Source organism: Daldinia caldariorum (assembly GCF_022478825.1).
Source record: "Daldinia caldariorum strain CBS 122874 unplaced genomic scaffold F4812scaffold_6, whole genome shotgun sequence".
NCBI classification, from domain to species: Eukaryota; Fungi; Ascomycota; class Sordariomycetes; order Xylariales; family Hypoxylaceae; genus Daldinia; species Daldinia caldariorum.
In genome coordinates this window covers 585235-600614 of record NW_025953042.1, presented here as the reverse complement: position 1 = coordinate 600614, position 15380 = coordinate 585235, and the positions used below count along the sequence as shown (strand labels likewise).

At 45.8% G+C, this 15380-nt stretch overlaps 2 protein-coding genes across 2 annotated transcripts; one reads left to right on the top strand and one right to left on the bottom strand.

Annotated features, from left to right (window-relative positions):
- Positions 1–565: 565 nt before the first annotated feature.
- Positions 566–1673, top strand: F4812DRAFT_458286 (uncharacterized protein; the record flags this gene model as incomplete). Its single annotated transcript, XM_047937340.1, has 3 exons — positions 566–574; positions 665–684; positions 1517–1673. 3 exons carry the CDS (start codon positions 566–568, stop codon positions 1671–1673), a joined length of 186 nt encoding a protein of 61 aa, XP_047791073.1.
- Positions 1674–4842: 3169 nt separating this feature from the next.
- On the bottom strand, positions 4843–9612 carry F4812DRAFT_345464 (uncharacterized protein). Its single transcript, XM_047931660.1, has 5 exons — positions 8553–9612; positions 8471–8503; positions 7320–8413; positions 5767–7257; positions 4843–5710 (listed from the first exon to the last, which is right to left on the bottom strand). Exons 1-5 carry the CDS (start codon positions 9409–9411, stop codon positions 5273–5275), a joined length of 3915 nt encoding a protein of 1304 aa, XP_047791072.1. The 5' UTR covers positions 9412–9612; the 3' UTR covers positions 4843–5272.
- Positions 9613–15380: the final 5768 nt, after the last annotated feature.

Sequence of the window (15380 nt, the reverse complement as noted above, 5' to 3'; positions counted from 1 at the left end):
AAAAGACCCTTAAGACCATAACGTAGCCGGCCGTCTAACGTTGAGCAACGTTTTTTTAACAAACAAAATAAATAAGCCACAATCCAGAGATTTAGACCACGCAAGCGAAAGACAATTTCCAGTTAGAGAGATGATCAGCATTTGAGGCCACCGTTCTTATCGCCGATCCTTTGTGAAATAATACCATGTTTGCATACTAGGTATTTATTATACCCGAAGTTGCATGTCTTCGATGCTCAAATCTTTATTCAACATCTCCACCTCTTCAGCTCCTCCATCAAATCACACTATTCCCAACCGAACCGGATATTTGCGAGTGGCAAAAGTAACCAATCATATGGTCGTTCCCCCAAGATCCACCTTGAATCTTGGAACTGGGGATTACATCCGATCTTTCATCCCTTCTTTTTATTGCAAACAAGCAAGTTGGTAGAATAGCCTCATCATGTCCAAGTCACCATCAGACGGTAAAGAAATATCCACCTCCAAGCCTTCGGAGCCTAATGGGAGTTCGGCGAATGGTTCGAGTTCGACCCCAGCTTCAGCTGCGTCAGCGCAAGCAGAGATGGCTAAGGTAAGTTGCCACCGCTTAATACCTAAGTCCTTCGAGAGTATTATTCAATGTCAGTCATTCCTGAATCTAACAACAATTTCTCGGGAATAGGCGTTCCAGGACCTTGCCAGGTACGTGTGTGTTCACTATCGCAAGTCACAGCCTTATTCTCGTCATCGTGAATTCAAGACAACTCCTTGAGGAGGAGATCGACCGTCGATCTCATCAAGTTGGCTAGTTGTATGTTCCCGACCTGAAGGTTCGGAAGAAATGGCCAGCCACATGGAAATGCTCAAATGCGCATCAGATGTCCCATCATCTACCATGCCAATTGCTTCTAGACCCCTGATTTACCATCCTTTCTATCATGCCAAATTCCCTTTGTGCATACACGCGCGACTAGCCCCCCATTACCCGCCCCCCTGTCTTCTTCCCCCAACGTTCTAGATCCCCCGCCTAGTTGGTAGGTAGTTACGACGAATCCAAATCGGAACCACACACTTTACTCGTCCGTACTCCCACCCAGGTCCTTCACCGGTGGAAGTCCCCGGGTGACCGAATAAGTGGTTACCTACCTTGTCAGCTTGTTTGCATTGCCTTTTGCTCGTATCTAGACCTGACTAGCTTTGCTACTGGCTCCATCCACGTCGAACGCCTAGCAAAGCTGTTTTAGGTTGCCGTCCTTTCCCGTTACAACACCCCAACGCCGATCTATCCCAAAAGTCACACAAAAGTCTTCAGTTTGTGCGTGGCATGTCCTTGTTCATGCTGTGTTAACATCTGATTACGACTAGCCTTGCAAGCTTTTCCCCCTGTTATACAGGATATTATTTCTATTCAAAATAAACATATCGAAAGACTAATCTGCTTTTGGCCCACGCTTTAATAGCATAACGGGAATTTGCACACCATCGTGTGAAGTTTTTACCAAAAACCACACCGTGCTAACATATGCTTGAACAGGGGCGAACAGCAAGCTGCAGCTCTGGAAGCAAGCCTGACGAGCTTAGAGAGCAAGCTCAATGTCCTATTGGCATCGTTTGAAGGTGGACCTGGCTCGTTCGATGCCGGTCAGGTGAAAGACAGCTATGAAAAGCAGGGACCCGAGGCAAAGAAATAGTTTCTCGCTTCTTCTCTCGTCTATCGAGACACTAATTTTTAGCGGGGGGTTACGTTGCTGTACAGTTGTTTACTATACCAAAGTTGAAGGAGTACGTATTGAGCAAGTAGAAGAGTTATTCAGTCACTCGATTGCCAAAACTGGCCACTCTGCTCATACATACATATACAGTATACGCACATGCATTAGACATACATAATCCCCCACAGGAAAGTTACAGGTAGATGATCCAAGGAGATCAGGGGAAGCTCTCAAAAAGAAGCTTCCCCGCAGAGGCGCTGGTAGTACAGATCCAGACCGACATACATATGTACATATATGCATAGAACGATATAGATTGGAACATCCATTGCATTAGTTGGAGAACCTAGATCGTCATCCCTACTACGACAGGCATGATGTGATTAATTTGAAAGCCTAGATTTGCTAGCTATGAGATCAGTTCTAACAGAGAGCGGGAGAGCTAAGGCGCGGGATAACTATTTCGAAAATAGGATTAGGGCGGCGTTTTGAGGCTCTGGGCGGCAAGTGACGTAGAGTAAATCAACACAGTATCATGATCGTGATGATGATCGGATCGAACATAAAGAGTCCCGAGGCATCATTTTAAACAAAATTGGGACGTCTGACATCTCTTGGTATGAAGGAGCGGTACCGTTCAGGGATGTTCGAACGCGATGTCTTCTACCTATCACCATCCGGCGATCCGTGAGCATATACGGGTCCTATTTACATCGCCAAATCCATCAGCATATTTAGCTGCCTAGCGAGCATCGATCCCGATGGGACTCGATCGCCAGGACCGAACCTATTCCAGACATCCCAGACAAAATGATGTTTTTTTTTTCTCTATTGTTCCGCCCGCTGACCGAGAAAACAGTAGTCTGTCTGGGCTAGGGATTTGTTGACTCTTGATGAGAGAAAAAAAAAAAAGGAACTCTAGGACCCGTGGTCGGATCGCGCGCGAGAGAAAGAGAGAGAAAATTATCACGGTGGTCCCATAATCACACGACTCCCAAGATTTAGTCATACTTTGTAGATGACATATGCACGGGGATGGAATAGGAGTTAAGTTAGGACCCAATCGACCAGCGAAATCCCACTCCACAGCTCTCTCTAGGTAGATACCTACCTAACCTAACGTAATACGTCTACGTACTTATTCCTTCTGCTTTGTTTATTCTAGGCGCGTCCGTAGGAAGGCACTAGCTCTATCGACCAACATAGAGGGTGATAATATCTGCCCATTGAACCTGGACTTGGGGAACATATAGACATATAGGCAGACGTACGATTCCAGCTGTCAGACCCGCGATAGCCTATCTGTCCGTCTGCTTGTATCACCGCTGCCGGGCTATTGACGTCACGGGAGAGACACAAACGAGTACGACGCCACAAATTTACCGTCCCGTCCGTCTGACTAGCTCTGAGACCTGTAGCGCGTCTAAAAATATGCGCGGAGCGGATTCCGCCGCGTCGTGCTCGCATTCTCTTTGGTACGTAGCTTGATGATATAATCTATATATAATATAATATAATAAGTTCGGCAATGTAATGGTAATGCAAGCGGTTTAGGCAGGTAGTGGCAGTAGAGAGGACTGCGGAACCACAAGGTCGAGGGAATAATATATCTCCGCAAGATAGAAAGTCAAATGTTCTATGAATGAGGCATCTGGAGAAGGGACATAACCCGTTCACTTCCTTCTTTTCGGGAGAGTTGGTTAATACATCACATATTAGTAAGTTAACATATGGATCCCAGGGATCATCTCTACGAGTAATCTAATATGGACGGCAAGTTAGCATAGGGTTAAGCATTGGTCTATATATAAGGCAGTTCAATGAGAATATACGGCAATGTGTTGTTGGAGGGAATAGGAAGATAAGTCTCTTCTAGAATACCTATAATCTGGAAAATAATGAGCCATCTTCTAGGTACTTTACCATAACACACGAGAAAAGGAAACGGAACTTGCTATATCTGAGGCATGAACATGTATTCTACGGCAACTTTGGTTACTCGGCTCCTACCACAGCCACTGCTGTCATCACTAGGGTGGAATTAGTCACTAGACACCCACCTCCTTATAAAGTAGCACTACGAAAAAGCTTGAAAATTATACGACGAAAAATTCAATGACGAGCTCTATTCACCGCCAGAGTAAAATGTAAAGTATATAACCCCCAAAGTAAGCCTCCTCGAAGCAAGACCTCCCAGACTACATCATCATATCAATACAACCAGATAATTCTATTAAGCATGTAGGGACTTGTCCTTCATAATAAACAAAGTCAAATCAAATATAACCCCAACGTACGCAGATTACTGCATAGTCGTTGTCTTTAATAGTTGTATCCATCTCATTTCCATGCCAAATCTTCATTGAATCCCCTTATTACTACCAAACATACCTAGCCAACCACACCCTCCAAAGTACCGGAATACACAGTTTCTGCTCGTTTGTATAGTACTTCTTTTGAATCAACAAAGAAAGATGGGTATGAAACCTATGGACTACGCTTGAAAGTCACTTACGTTTATGTAGATTAAATCACTATTTAAGAAATCCCCAAGCGTAAAAATATAACTACTAAGTTAGGTAAGGTAATCTCTATATAACGCCACTTATCTTTGAGTAGATAGGCGCCGTTAATGCATAGCATTAGGGATATACGAAGGAGATCTTTGGGTGTTGCGAAAAATCTATACAGATTCACTGCTAGGCATAAGGGACACATAGGTACCTATGTACCCAATAATACAGCCACGTGAACGAAGAGTGGCAGACAAAATTCACTATACGACTGACTTCCACGATTTTAAAAGTTTTGAAGAGATGAAGAATCCTGGCTTGTCATTTCTTATCCATTAACAAATGACCCATCTCGTTTGCGGACCAGGAGGTTACTCCACCCTCTCCTCGATACAAACTAGCAATCAACGAACATAGGAAGCGCCAACTGAATTCCATGATACAGGGACCCCGACACTATTTACTTCCAAAAAATAATGTGAGCCATCTGCCCAGACTTCGACAACAGGAATCTAGCATCCCGCTACTTAATCAATAAGCTTCACGTGTTTTCCCTCCAGAGGCAGAACCTTCCCTTCAGCAGTCCGATATAGCCAAACGACTATATCGAAGACCTTCCCATGACTAATACATTCACAAACGACGCATGACTGATGTCCAAACATGAAGCCAAAATAACGCCCAATGAAACACCGACAATGGCCATAGCTCCTCCCCAAAAGCGGCACATCCTGCTCTTCACCCCTATGTGTCGTAATATATAAAAAGCATAGACCCGAGAACGGACAACAACAGCAGCCGAGTCTTACACCACTCGTAATCAAGCTTGTGGTAACGAGAGTACAAGAAATTTAGGTGGTGATGCCTGGAACTGATGGCATTCTCATAGGCCGTGGGTATCGTGAGAATGATGGAGAATTGATCTTGACTGGAACACGGACCCCGGACGTATGGATTGAACATACGACTCGAAGCGGGCGGTGTTCTTCACGCCTGGCCGGCATTGAAAGCTGATCAGTTAGTTACTATGAGCTCTGATCAGGAGCTGAACGGAACGACCGCAAGTTAGTCATTTTGAACGCCAGGTTCAGAGAGGGTTGAACGTGCCCTATGCAGCGCATCATCTTGATTCGCTGAGACGAGAGATGGACTCTCCATGGTCCCCATCAAGGGTTCGTTTGACGTTATCGAACGACCCTCCAGGCCAGGCCTCAAGTGCGCCGAGCCATTCGGTTTGTTGCCGTTCTTCTGCTCGGCTTGGCGCGCCAATTCTCGCTCTCGGTTCTTCTCGAGAAGAGCACCACCAAGCGTCGCGCACTTCAGGATGGTCTGTATTAAGTGATTCTGCTGTAGGGGTTTCGATAGATATTCGTCCATCTGCGCCTGTATACACCTCTCCCGATCTCCCATCATAGCGTGCGCTGTTAATGCAATGATCGGAGTACGGTGAGAGCCAAGACTGCGCTCGTACTCGCGTATCTTATTAGTAGCTTCGAAGCCTCCCTGCATACAGTTAGTAAGTTGCTATGCAGGTCAGGGTACTGCGATGGGTGTCAAACCATTATTGGCATCTGAACATCCATGAGGATGACGTCGAATTTCTTCTTCTTCACAGCTTCCACCGCTTCTAGGCCGTTTCCAACCACGGTAACAGCGTGATGATACTTCTCAAGAATCTTTACAGCTAGCCGCTGGTTGACCCTGTTATCCTCGGCAAGTAGAATCTCGAATGATTTTGTATTATCGGCTAGGGATGGCGTAGCACGGTTCTCCAAAGCAGGAACCATTCCATTTCCTAAGTCGATTGGTTTGCAAGGTGTTGTCATGTAAGATGTAATACCCAGATCCAAGCATGATTTGAGGTTGACGTGAACAACCGGAGCCAAGAGGACGATTGGAAGATACTTGAAATCTTCGACGGCTCTTAGCTTGCGAGCGGTGTCGATAGACTCAACGATGATCACATCATATGGCGGGTCGTCTGAGTTAGGAATATGAGGATTTCCTTCCGTGTTTACAACCACCGGTACCAACCCAAGCCTCTGCAGCATATTGACGATTTCCCTTCCATATTGGGTGCGTCCCTTATCAATGAACAGCACTTGATGTCCCTTGTAAGGTTTCAATTGCTTCTCGATGGACGCGACCTCGCCGTCTGCTAACTTGACAACGCAAGTAAAGTAGAACGAGCTACCTTTTCCAAACTCACTCTTGACCCAGACGTCACCGCCCATAAGATTAACCAGCCTTTTTGAAATAGATAGACCCAAGCCAGTACCACCGAACTTACGAGTCATGGATCCGTCTGCTTGCTGGAAAGTATCGAAAATTAAGTCAAGCTTATCTGGCGGGATCCCTATACCCGTATCCGAAACGACAAACTCGATTGCGTACTCGCGGGGATCCTTGGGAGGGACACCTTCGGCTTTCCGAATTGTCAAGCTTACTTCGCCATGCTCTGTAAATTTGATGGCGTTGCCCACTAGGTTTAGAATGATCTGCCGTAAACGGAAGGAATCACCAACTACATAATCGGGGACAGAGCTGTCAACCCGGTATGTAAGGTCCAAGTACTTCTCGTTTGCCTTGACAGCTAACGTCTTCAAGGCATTGAAGACAGTGCCCCGTAACGTGTATGGAATCTCTTCTATCACCATCCTTCGAGCCTCAATCTTTGACAGATCCAATATGTCGTCAATAATAGTCAACAAACTATTGGCGAGGTTGTTCACTATATTGAGCATCTCTCTCTGATATTGCGTAAGATCGGTGTCGAGGGTTAACTGGGTCATTCCAATGATACCGTTCATAGGCGTTCGTATCTCGTGGGACATATTCGCCAAGAATTCCGACTTCGTTTTATTGGCCTGCTCGGCCGCCTCCCTTGCTTGCGTATTCCTTTGGATACTGTCTCGGAGGTTGTACACCATCTGGTTGATCTTTCGCTTAAGCTCGTCCATCTCGCCGGAAGCTTCCACGTCGACTAGCTTGGTAAAATTTCCGTCGGTAGCAGCGTTAGTGATATCGCCGAAAGCTCGTACCTGGGTCGTCTATACGATGATAATATTAGTCTCGACGAGCATAACGTGGAACAAGATATAAAAGGACTTACTAAATTTGTTGCCATCGTGTTAACATCAGCAGTGATCTCTTTCCATCGTCCTTTTAGACCTCCAACGTCTGCTTGGCCTCCCATTTTTCCGTCTACGCCGACGTCTTTCGCTACACGTTGCACTTCGTTACAGAAGACCGACAAGCGGTCAACCATGTTATTGATGGTTTCCTTCAATACGAGTATCTCGCCCTTCGCTTGAACGTCGATCTTCTGACTCATGTCGCCATCGGCAATGGCTTGAGTGACGGTGGATATACCTCGTACTTGAGACGTTAGGTTTAAAGCCATAGTGTTGACGTTCTCGGTGAGGTCTTTCCATTTTCCTTCTACATCGTCAACTCGAGCCTGGCCACCTAAGGTTCCATCCGTTCCGACTTCTCTAGCGACCTTGCTGACTTCAAAGGCAAACTTGCCTAAACGGTCCACCATGGAGTTTATAGTGAGCTTAAGCCTAAGCATTTCACCCTTGACCTCGACAGTGATCTTCTGTGATAGGTCTCCGGCCGCCACAGCAGTAGTAACCTTGGAAATCTCTCGCACCTGTGTTGTCAGATTCATAGCCATACCGTTGACATTGTCAGTAAGATCGCGCCAGGTGCCTTCAACGTCATTCACCGTAGCCTGACCACCAAGACGACCTTCGGTTCCGACCTCACGCGCAATCTTGCTTACTTCGCGTGCAAACTGCGATAGTTGCTCAACCATAGAGTTGATAGTCGACTTGAGTTCAAAAATCTCACCCCTGCATTCGGCTTGAATTTTCTGAGTGAGATCTCCTTTGGCAACTGCAGTTGTGACCTTGGCGATATCCCGTACTTGAGTGGTGAGATTGTTCGCCATAGCATTCACGTTTACCGTCAACTCATTCCATATACCTTGAACGCCCATCACATCGGCCTGGCCTCCTAAGATACCTTCGGTACCCACATCGCGAGCAACACGACTGACTTCGGATGCAAATGTACGCAGTTGTTCCACCATAGTATTAATCGTCTGTTGAAGCTGCAGAATTTCACCATTGGCCGGCCTTTCGATCTTCTTGGTCAGATCACCGTGAGCGACAGCAGTAGTCACTGATGCGATCTCTCGCACTAAAAATAACAATTAGCTGCTGCCATAAGCCAAGTAATACTTGATTTGGAACGAACCTTGATCAGTAAGATTTTGAGCCATAACGTTGACTACATAGATGTTAGTATACGTTCACGTGTGTTTTATGAGGCACTCTACCATTGTCTGTCAGTTCTTTCCAGGTGCCATCTACTCCTTCGATCATGGCCTGGCCGCCAAGTATTCCATCAGTGCCGACCTCACGTGCGACACGGGACACTTCGCTGGCAAAGACCTGGAGCTGATCCATCATGGTATTGATAGTCCGTTTGAAAGTCGTAATTTCCGGGTCCATTTCTACGGTATTCATTCGAACCTTCATAGTAAGATCACCTCGTGCGACAGCGCTAACAATAGCACCGATTTCACGGAGTGCTTTTTGGAAGGCTTCGTTAGCTTTTTGGTGCTTCCATAATTCTCGTTCCAAAGCTGCGACCCGTTCTTTCTCGATGAGTTCGAGGGCCTTCTCCTGCAGTTGCTTTTGTTCTATAAGTTGAGCATTGACGTTCGTCAGCTCTTGGCGTTGATTGTCGAGTATTTTCGACTGATCTATAACATGCTCATGAAGCCCCTCAAGATCTTCATTGGTGAGGGGAAGAACCTTCACGGTCCGTTCCTCGCCAGCGCCGTTTCGGGCGGGTGGAAGGACTGGAAACCGGGATTGTCTCGACGGTTTAGAACCCATGGAACTAGGAGACTCGTCGCCAAAGAGAGATTCAGCCGTTTCGTTAGGAGTGTCAGGAAAGGTTGCGCCATTTCCAACACTTGCTTTGGCCTCGAGCTGTTGGATCCTGACTACAAGGGCGGAGAGCTCACGCTCAAGAGTTTCCTTGGCATGGCAATCGTGACCAGGTAACCTGATTTGAGAATTGGTGCCGATAGGGACAGGAACGTTGGCAGCGTCCTGGGGATAGACGGCTAATGACTTTACAATGGTGGCGGTAGCCACCAAGGTCTCCTCGTCGGCCATCACCCTCATGATTATGGATCTAAGACGTTCAATCGTCTTGAAAATGCGGGTTCTCAATCGTAAATAGTAAGAGGAAAAACGGACGGGCCAGCGTTCGGTGGGCGCTGGATGGGCTTATGACGAACGCATGGAGCAGGACGAAGCCGACGTCGATGATATATAAGGTAACTAATACAAGAGCAAACCAGCGGGCAGTGGGTTTAGAAAAAAAAAGTATCTATCTCTATCGCAATTTGTCGCGGCGTGCCCGCCTTGACGGCGGTCGGAAGGGAGCGATTTGGGTAACCGTGTTGAACTTTGGATTGTTAATAACAATAGTTATCAGAACTAACTAGGTATACAAATTACAACGATAGGAACACTTGTATGTAAAAGATGATAATAAGTAGGTCGTGTCGTCGTATAGGGTAATTGTGTGACTTTGGTGAGATGGATAAATCTGAAAAGGAAGGGCCTCTTCTGTCGGAATAAGGAGACCCTGCTTGAAAGCGAGTGGGTGGAGAGAGACGAGGGCTCAGGCTGGGAGAGGAGGTGTATGTACTGTAAAAAAGTATGTCAAGGGTATGTCAAAGGCCGCTACGTTAACCTAACTGGACGGGTGGGCCTCTTTAGCTTTTCCAATTAGAACCCTGGTAGGGAAAAAAAAAGATGCAATAAGGTAAAGTGAAGATTTAGGCGGGGACGAGTCGGTCGGGAGGGTGTTGGTGCTGGTACTGGTGCTGAAGGATGAGAAAAGGCGAAGAGGGCGAAAGAGAAAATACCTATGGACTGGCAGGCTTGGCCACTACGGGACTACCTACAAGCTATGTGCTAGTCCAGTCTTGCCCTTCAAGTCTTGCCCTTTTTTGACTGGTTGCTTCTTGGTTGTTATTGGTCGCTATCGGTCGCTACCACCTTGAGGGAAGTGCGGCTTGGGGAAGGAAATAGCCGGGTCGAACCAGCCACGCAGAGAACTTGAGGTGTCGATTGGGTTAATTTGTAGCTGTGTATGTATGTATTCAAATGTAAACCCAGACACTAATATCCCATAACCAATAGATATTCGATGGTTCTTTCTAATGATTTTTCTATTATTATAAATCTCCCGGCTTTGATATATATATACAATTTTTTTTATCTTTGTGAAGATATGTCTTCCCATTGTCCAAATTTAGACGTTGGGAGAAAGAAGGGTCCTGATAACCTGTATCCACACCGCATTATGTGGGTACCCACGCTTATACTTCCAGTTATAGTACCTCTCAGGCAGGTTAGGTCCCTTATGGCGCTAAAATCAAATAGCCTCTACAGGTACATAACTGTATAAGCGCGATCTAATACATCAAATAAGGCAACGCATCTTTAAGTACCTTTTAAGGACCGTTTTAATTAGGTATTTTCGATATTACATGCTTAGCAGATACGTTATCAGATCTAAGGTAGGGGGAGAAAGGTAAGCTAACCTCTAAACCCTCCAAGTCGGCCAGAATTTTTTTTTATTGCCACGAACTGACCGGTTGTCGCCCATGTCGCTATGTGGGTATCCAAGTACTTCTGCGCCTATCTTAGGCCAGTAGTACGGTACTTTAGCGTCGAAGAAGGACTTAGGTACCATACTCGATGTATTGTACCTTAGATTTTGTAAGAGATCGTGTACCTACCTAAACTTACATGTACCTTAGGTATCTAGGTACTTACAGCTTTTGTCCGGTACAGATAGGCGGAAGGAACCAAGACAAATCCAAGCAGCAGGTACATCTTATAATGAACTCCGTGTAACAGAATCCATCTCGCATTTTCGAAGGTAGTTGCAGAGCGTTTGTGTGTGGGGGGATAATACCCAGTTCACGTCGTTCAAGGAATACACTCTATTCCACTACTTACAACTTATAAATTACCTACCATTTACTACCTACGTAACTCAGGTCGGCTCGACAGGGTCTAAGCTTGCAAACTCCGCGGGCGGTAGTAAACGTTCCATCCTGATGGGGGGTTTTTTTTTTTTTAAAGAAAAAAACTTTACCTTAGGTACAATACCTAAGTACCTACCTAAGGTACGGCTTAGATGCGAGACACAGTCCGCCTCTCGGAGGAAGAATTTAGGTAGGTGCCTTATTCGTATTCAGCCTTCCAGTCCTTTAGCCCTTTCGCCCTCCCAACCTTGTCCGGCCTGATGCTAATGCATCCTACTAAATACCTACTTTTTAGGGCTCCTACAGCAATTACACCAGTTATTCAAGCGAAGCAACGACGTTGACGTCATGTGCTAAGTACTTTTAAAAATTCAATCTACTTCTTTTTAAGAATATCAGCTTTCCAGTTTTCCATGAGAGATGAAAAACTCCCTATGGCTTCAAAACTCCTCCGAGCCTCGAGCTGGGCTCCGGCGTGGTAGCCGTGGTCAGCCATCCCCGGGCTTTGCGTATGTTTGATACCTACCTACCACCTAAGGTAATTCTCCATTGGTCTGGACTCGCAAATGTTGCATCTTCTTTACCAGGCTATTCTATATCCAGAGTATTATATAAGCTTGTCTGCATGCTGCTCGCTCAGCTACTGGCTGCTCTGACTGAATTTAAGAAATGTCGTCCCGTCTTGTCTTACCACACCGTATTCAATACCCGCTACCCAAGTAGCGAAATGTATTGGACATTGAGTACAGCTTTGCGGATTGGCTCCGAACCCTGCACGCACAACGAGCCGAGTCTCCACCGGATTGGTACGTGGACTGGCAAAGCAAGCAGATGGGCAAAACGGGCCAAAAGATCGCGGCCCATCTCCCCTCTTCATCTGTCGGGAGTGGCAAGACTTTAGAAAGGTATTTCGCTTGTGCGTCCCTCCTGTCGACCTCGCTCTGTTGTACGGCATATACAAACAAAGTTGTTACAAATAAATCTAATAAGCGGCACACGCTTTTCTATTTCGCTAGGTATGTAATTCAGTTGTTTAGGAAGCTTGCACTCACACATTCAGATGTGGCAAATCCTTCTTTTTTTTGGATTAGCTTTCTAATTGCCCTTTTCGTCCCAGCGATGATCGGCAAAGGGGGCGGTTGGGTAGTGGTGGACACTTCACCAGTCTGGGGCTACTTATTGCAACTTATCGTCACCGATATCGTGTGAAATGCTTCATTTAAAATTACATCGAGTCGCATTATTTTATTTTATTTTAATTTTTTTTTATCGAAGAAGCCCAGCAATCGGCTAAGAAATTTTGAGGGAAAACGCCGTATCGATGTTGTTATCGCTTTCCCTTCTCCACATCTCTCAACCCCCTCAAAAACCGTCAGATAGCATGTGAGTGACGTCACAGCATCTGCACATCTGCATGTGCACCCAGCCCGACCCAACAGGGAACGATCCAGGGTCTTGCCCGCTCTGTGTCAGGTCTTGGCTTCAAAAGACATGAGGCAATCAAATGTTGTTCCATGCGCGAAACTGCCTCGATTTTTCCTGGCCTCGAAACAAATCATAAGAAACCCGGATCATCGGCTCTTGATGAGATGGCAAATGGCCCGGATTCGTAGGGCTAATGGAACATAGCGCCGAATTCGAGAAAACGGGACACGCGAGAATCCAGGGATCACTACGGTCTATCACCCGTATTTTCTCCTTTTTTGGTTATTACTAGTTGGTTTTTTTTTTCTTTTTTCCTCCTGTGATGTATGTATGTGGGAAATGGAGCCCTGGTAGTCGATGGGTCGCTCGGTGGCCATGGTTCTCTTTATTCACACAGGAACAGCACAAGAGAGAAAAAAAAGGGAAGAAGACCCTTCATCATCCGTACATAGCACGTCAAACCCCCACAAAGGGACCGTCAAGCGCTTAGCTGCCGAAAGGAGTGGCCGAAGGTTTCCACTTGAGCTACAGATATTTCTCTTCATTTCACGTTAGTTATCATTCTATGCTTAGCCGTTCCGAACATCTCTTGCTGAGCATGGAATAGCGCCCGACTAGAGAGGTAAGGTATTATACGCGGCATGAAACCAAGGTGAGCTAAAGAGGCAGAGAGGTCGACTTCCCGCGGTTCCTCAGCTCTTTTGTGTAAGGTCCAGGCTGCTAGGCTGGCTACACCCAAAGCACGCGAACAAGTTGATGTGAAATTACACACGCTAGCGTTTCGTACCGTGGATCTCGTTCGCTAATTCTCCGTTGCTGGAAACGGGGGGGTTTTTTTTTTAAAAAAAAAAAAAAGAATCGGCATTAAAATGATGGTTAGATATCTCGACTATCGTCTTGCCATAGAAATGAAGGAGTGAGATTTACATTCCAGAATCCGGATTCGCATATTTCTTGGTAGATCTATAGACTGACTATTATAAGCCAGTACCGAGGATCTCAAGATCCATCAACTACACCATCCAAGTGTTAACTTGAAAGCTTTCATAGAATTGCACTTATGGTCTAGCCTATCGGGCCAAGCGAGGTTATCAGGCAATCCGACACCGCTAGATCGAGAGACTCCGCCCGCACATAGAAAACTCGAGGCTTCTAAACAGGACATTCTCTAGTCTAAAGCTTGTCATTTATGTATGCGCACACAACATTTTGACAGTTCCGGCAGGACGGGTAGTGCGACTGAAATGTCAGTGTCCTATCCCTCTCGATTCCATATATATGAAACCTAAGAAGCTGTGAGCATTCCCGGCCGGGGTGGAATCTCAAATATACGGAGCTCATCGGCGAACTTAACCCTGTCGCCGAGCTGCAACTTGACTATCGCATCTCAGTCATAAAGAAGCTGAGGCTATAAAGAAAGCCAAGTAAGCACTTGTCAGGATAAATGAGGCGCACGCGGCACAGATTTAACCTAAACAAGCATTTTAACTTCGTTGCCCATTCCTAACCCATTTGTACTGGCAGTAGGGTTAGATATTTCCGCGTATTATCACTACTAAGGTTTATGATGATGTCGATTCAAGAATTTATACTATGCACACTTCTAGGTAGTTGCCGGCTTGTTCGTTAGACTGGCAGAACACCGCCAGAGGACCAAAAGTTACTGCTCTCCGGGAATCAGTACCATCCGGGAATAAGATATGGCCACGGGGTACTGTCACATCCTCATCTGAATTGTTAAAAAATGTGTTTCAGCTTGAAAAAGATCGACCCTGGACCCCTCCCTTCCCCCAATCTACCAATCTCCCAATCTGCAATACCATACCCAATCTAACACTTACCAGTACGCACGAGCGAATCTCGGGGCCTGGAGAGAGCAAGGGCGGGGAGAGGAGAGCATGAAATCTGGGAAATTCCGGGGTTAGACAATTGTTGTTATAGCCCAAGTAGTTATTTTTTTTTAATAACCCTTTTATTTTGTTCTTTTCCTAATTATTTTCTTTTCCCCGAAGCTCCAGCACAGAACCACTAAGGAAGTGAAGATCACCGACGGGCTCCCTCTCAATCCACCCACCCAGAAGTTTCAAAAATGCTCATGTGATGACAGTCAAGTTGCCCAACCATCGCACAACCAAACAAGCTGGCTCTTTGCTACACCGCGACGGCAGAAGAAGAAGATGATGATTCATTTTGGCTAACAGTGAAATGCTAAAAATTTCAGTGCTTATTTCAAACATTATATTATATCCACAGTCTGCTAAATTTCTCTAGACGAATTATAGGTACGTACATAAGGCTACCCAAGGTTAGCTGTATACTACTAGGTACTATTATTAGTTAGTCGGAAGTAAGAAGTTGAACGCAATCGTGCAATGAATGCGCAGCTGACGTCTTATGTTACCGATGCGGTCGCACGTAAAAAAGAAAAGAAAAGGGAAAAAGCAGATGGATGGTGAGAAATGATAGAAAAATGAGATAGGTAACATCAATACAAGTAAAATATACAATCAATATATATATATATATCAAATAAAGAAAAGGAAGCCATTCGCAGCCTGCTTCTTCTGCTCGCCTAGCTAACCGCTTGATAGGGTAATGGGTGTGTCTATCTCATATCACACACATATACACCATACACCACACACTCACACACATATATAC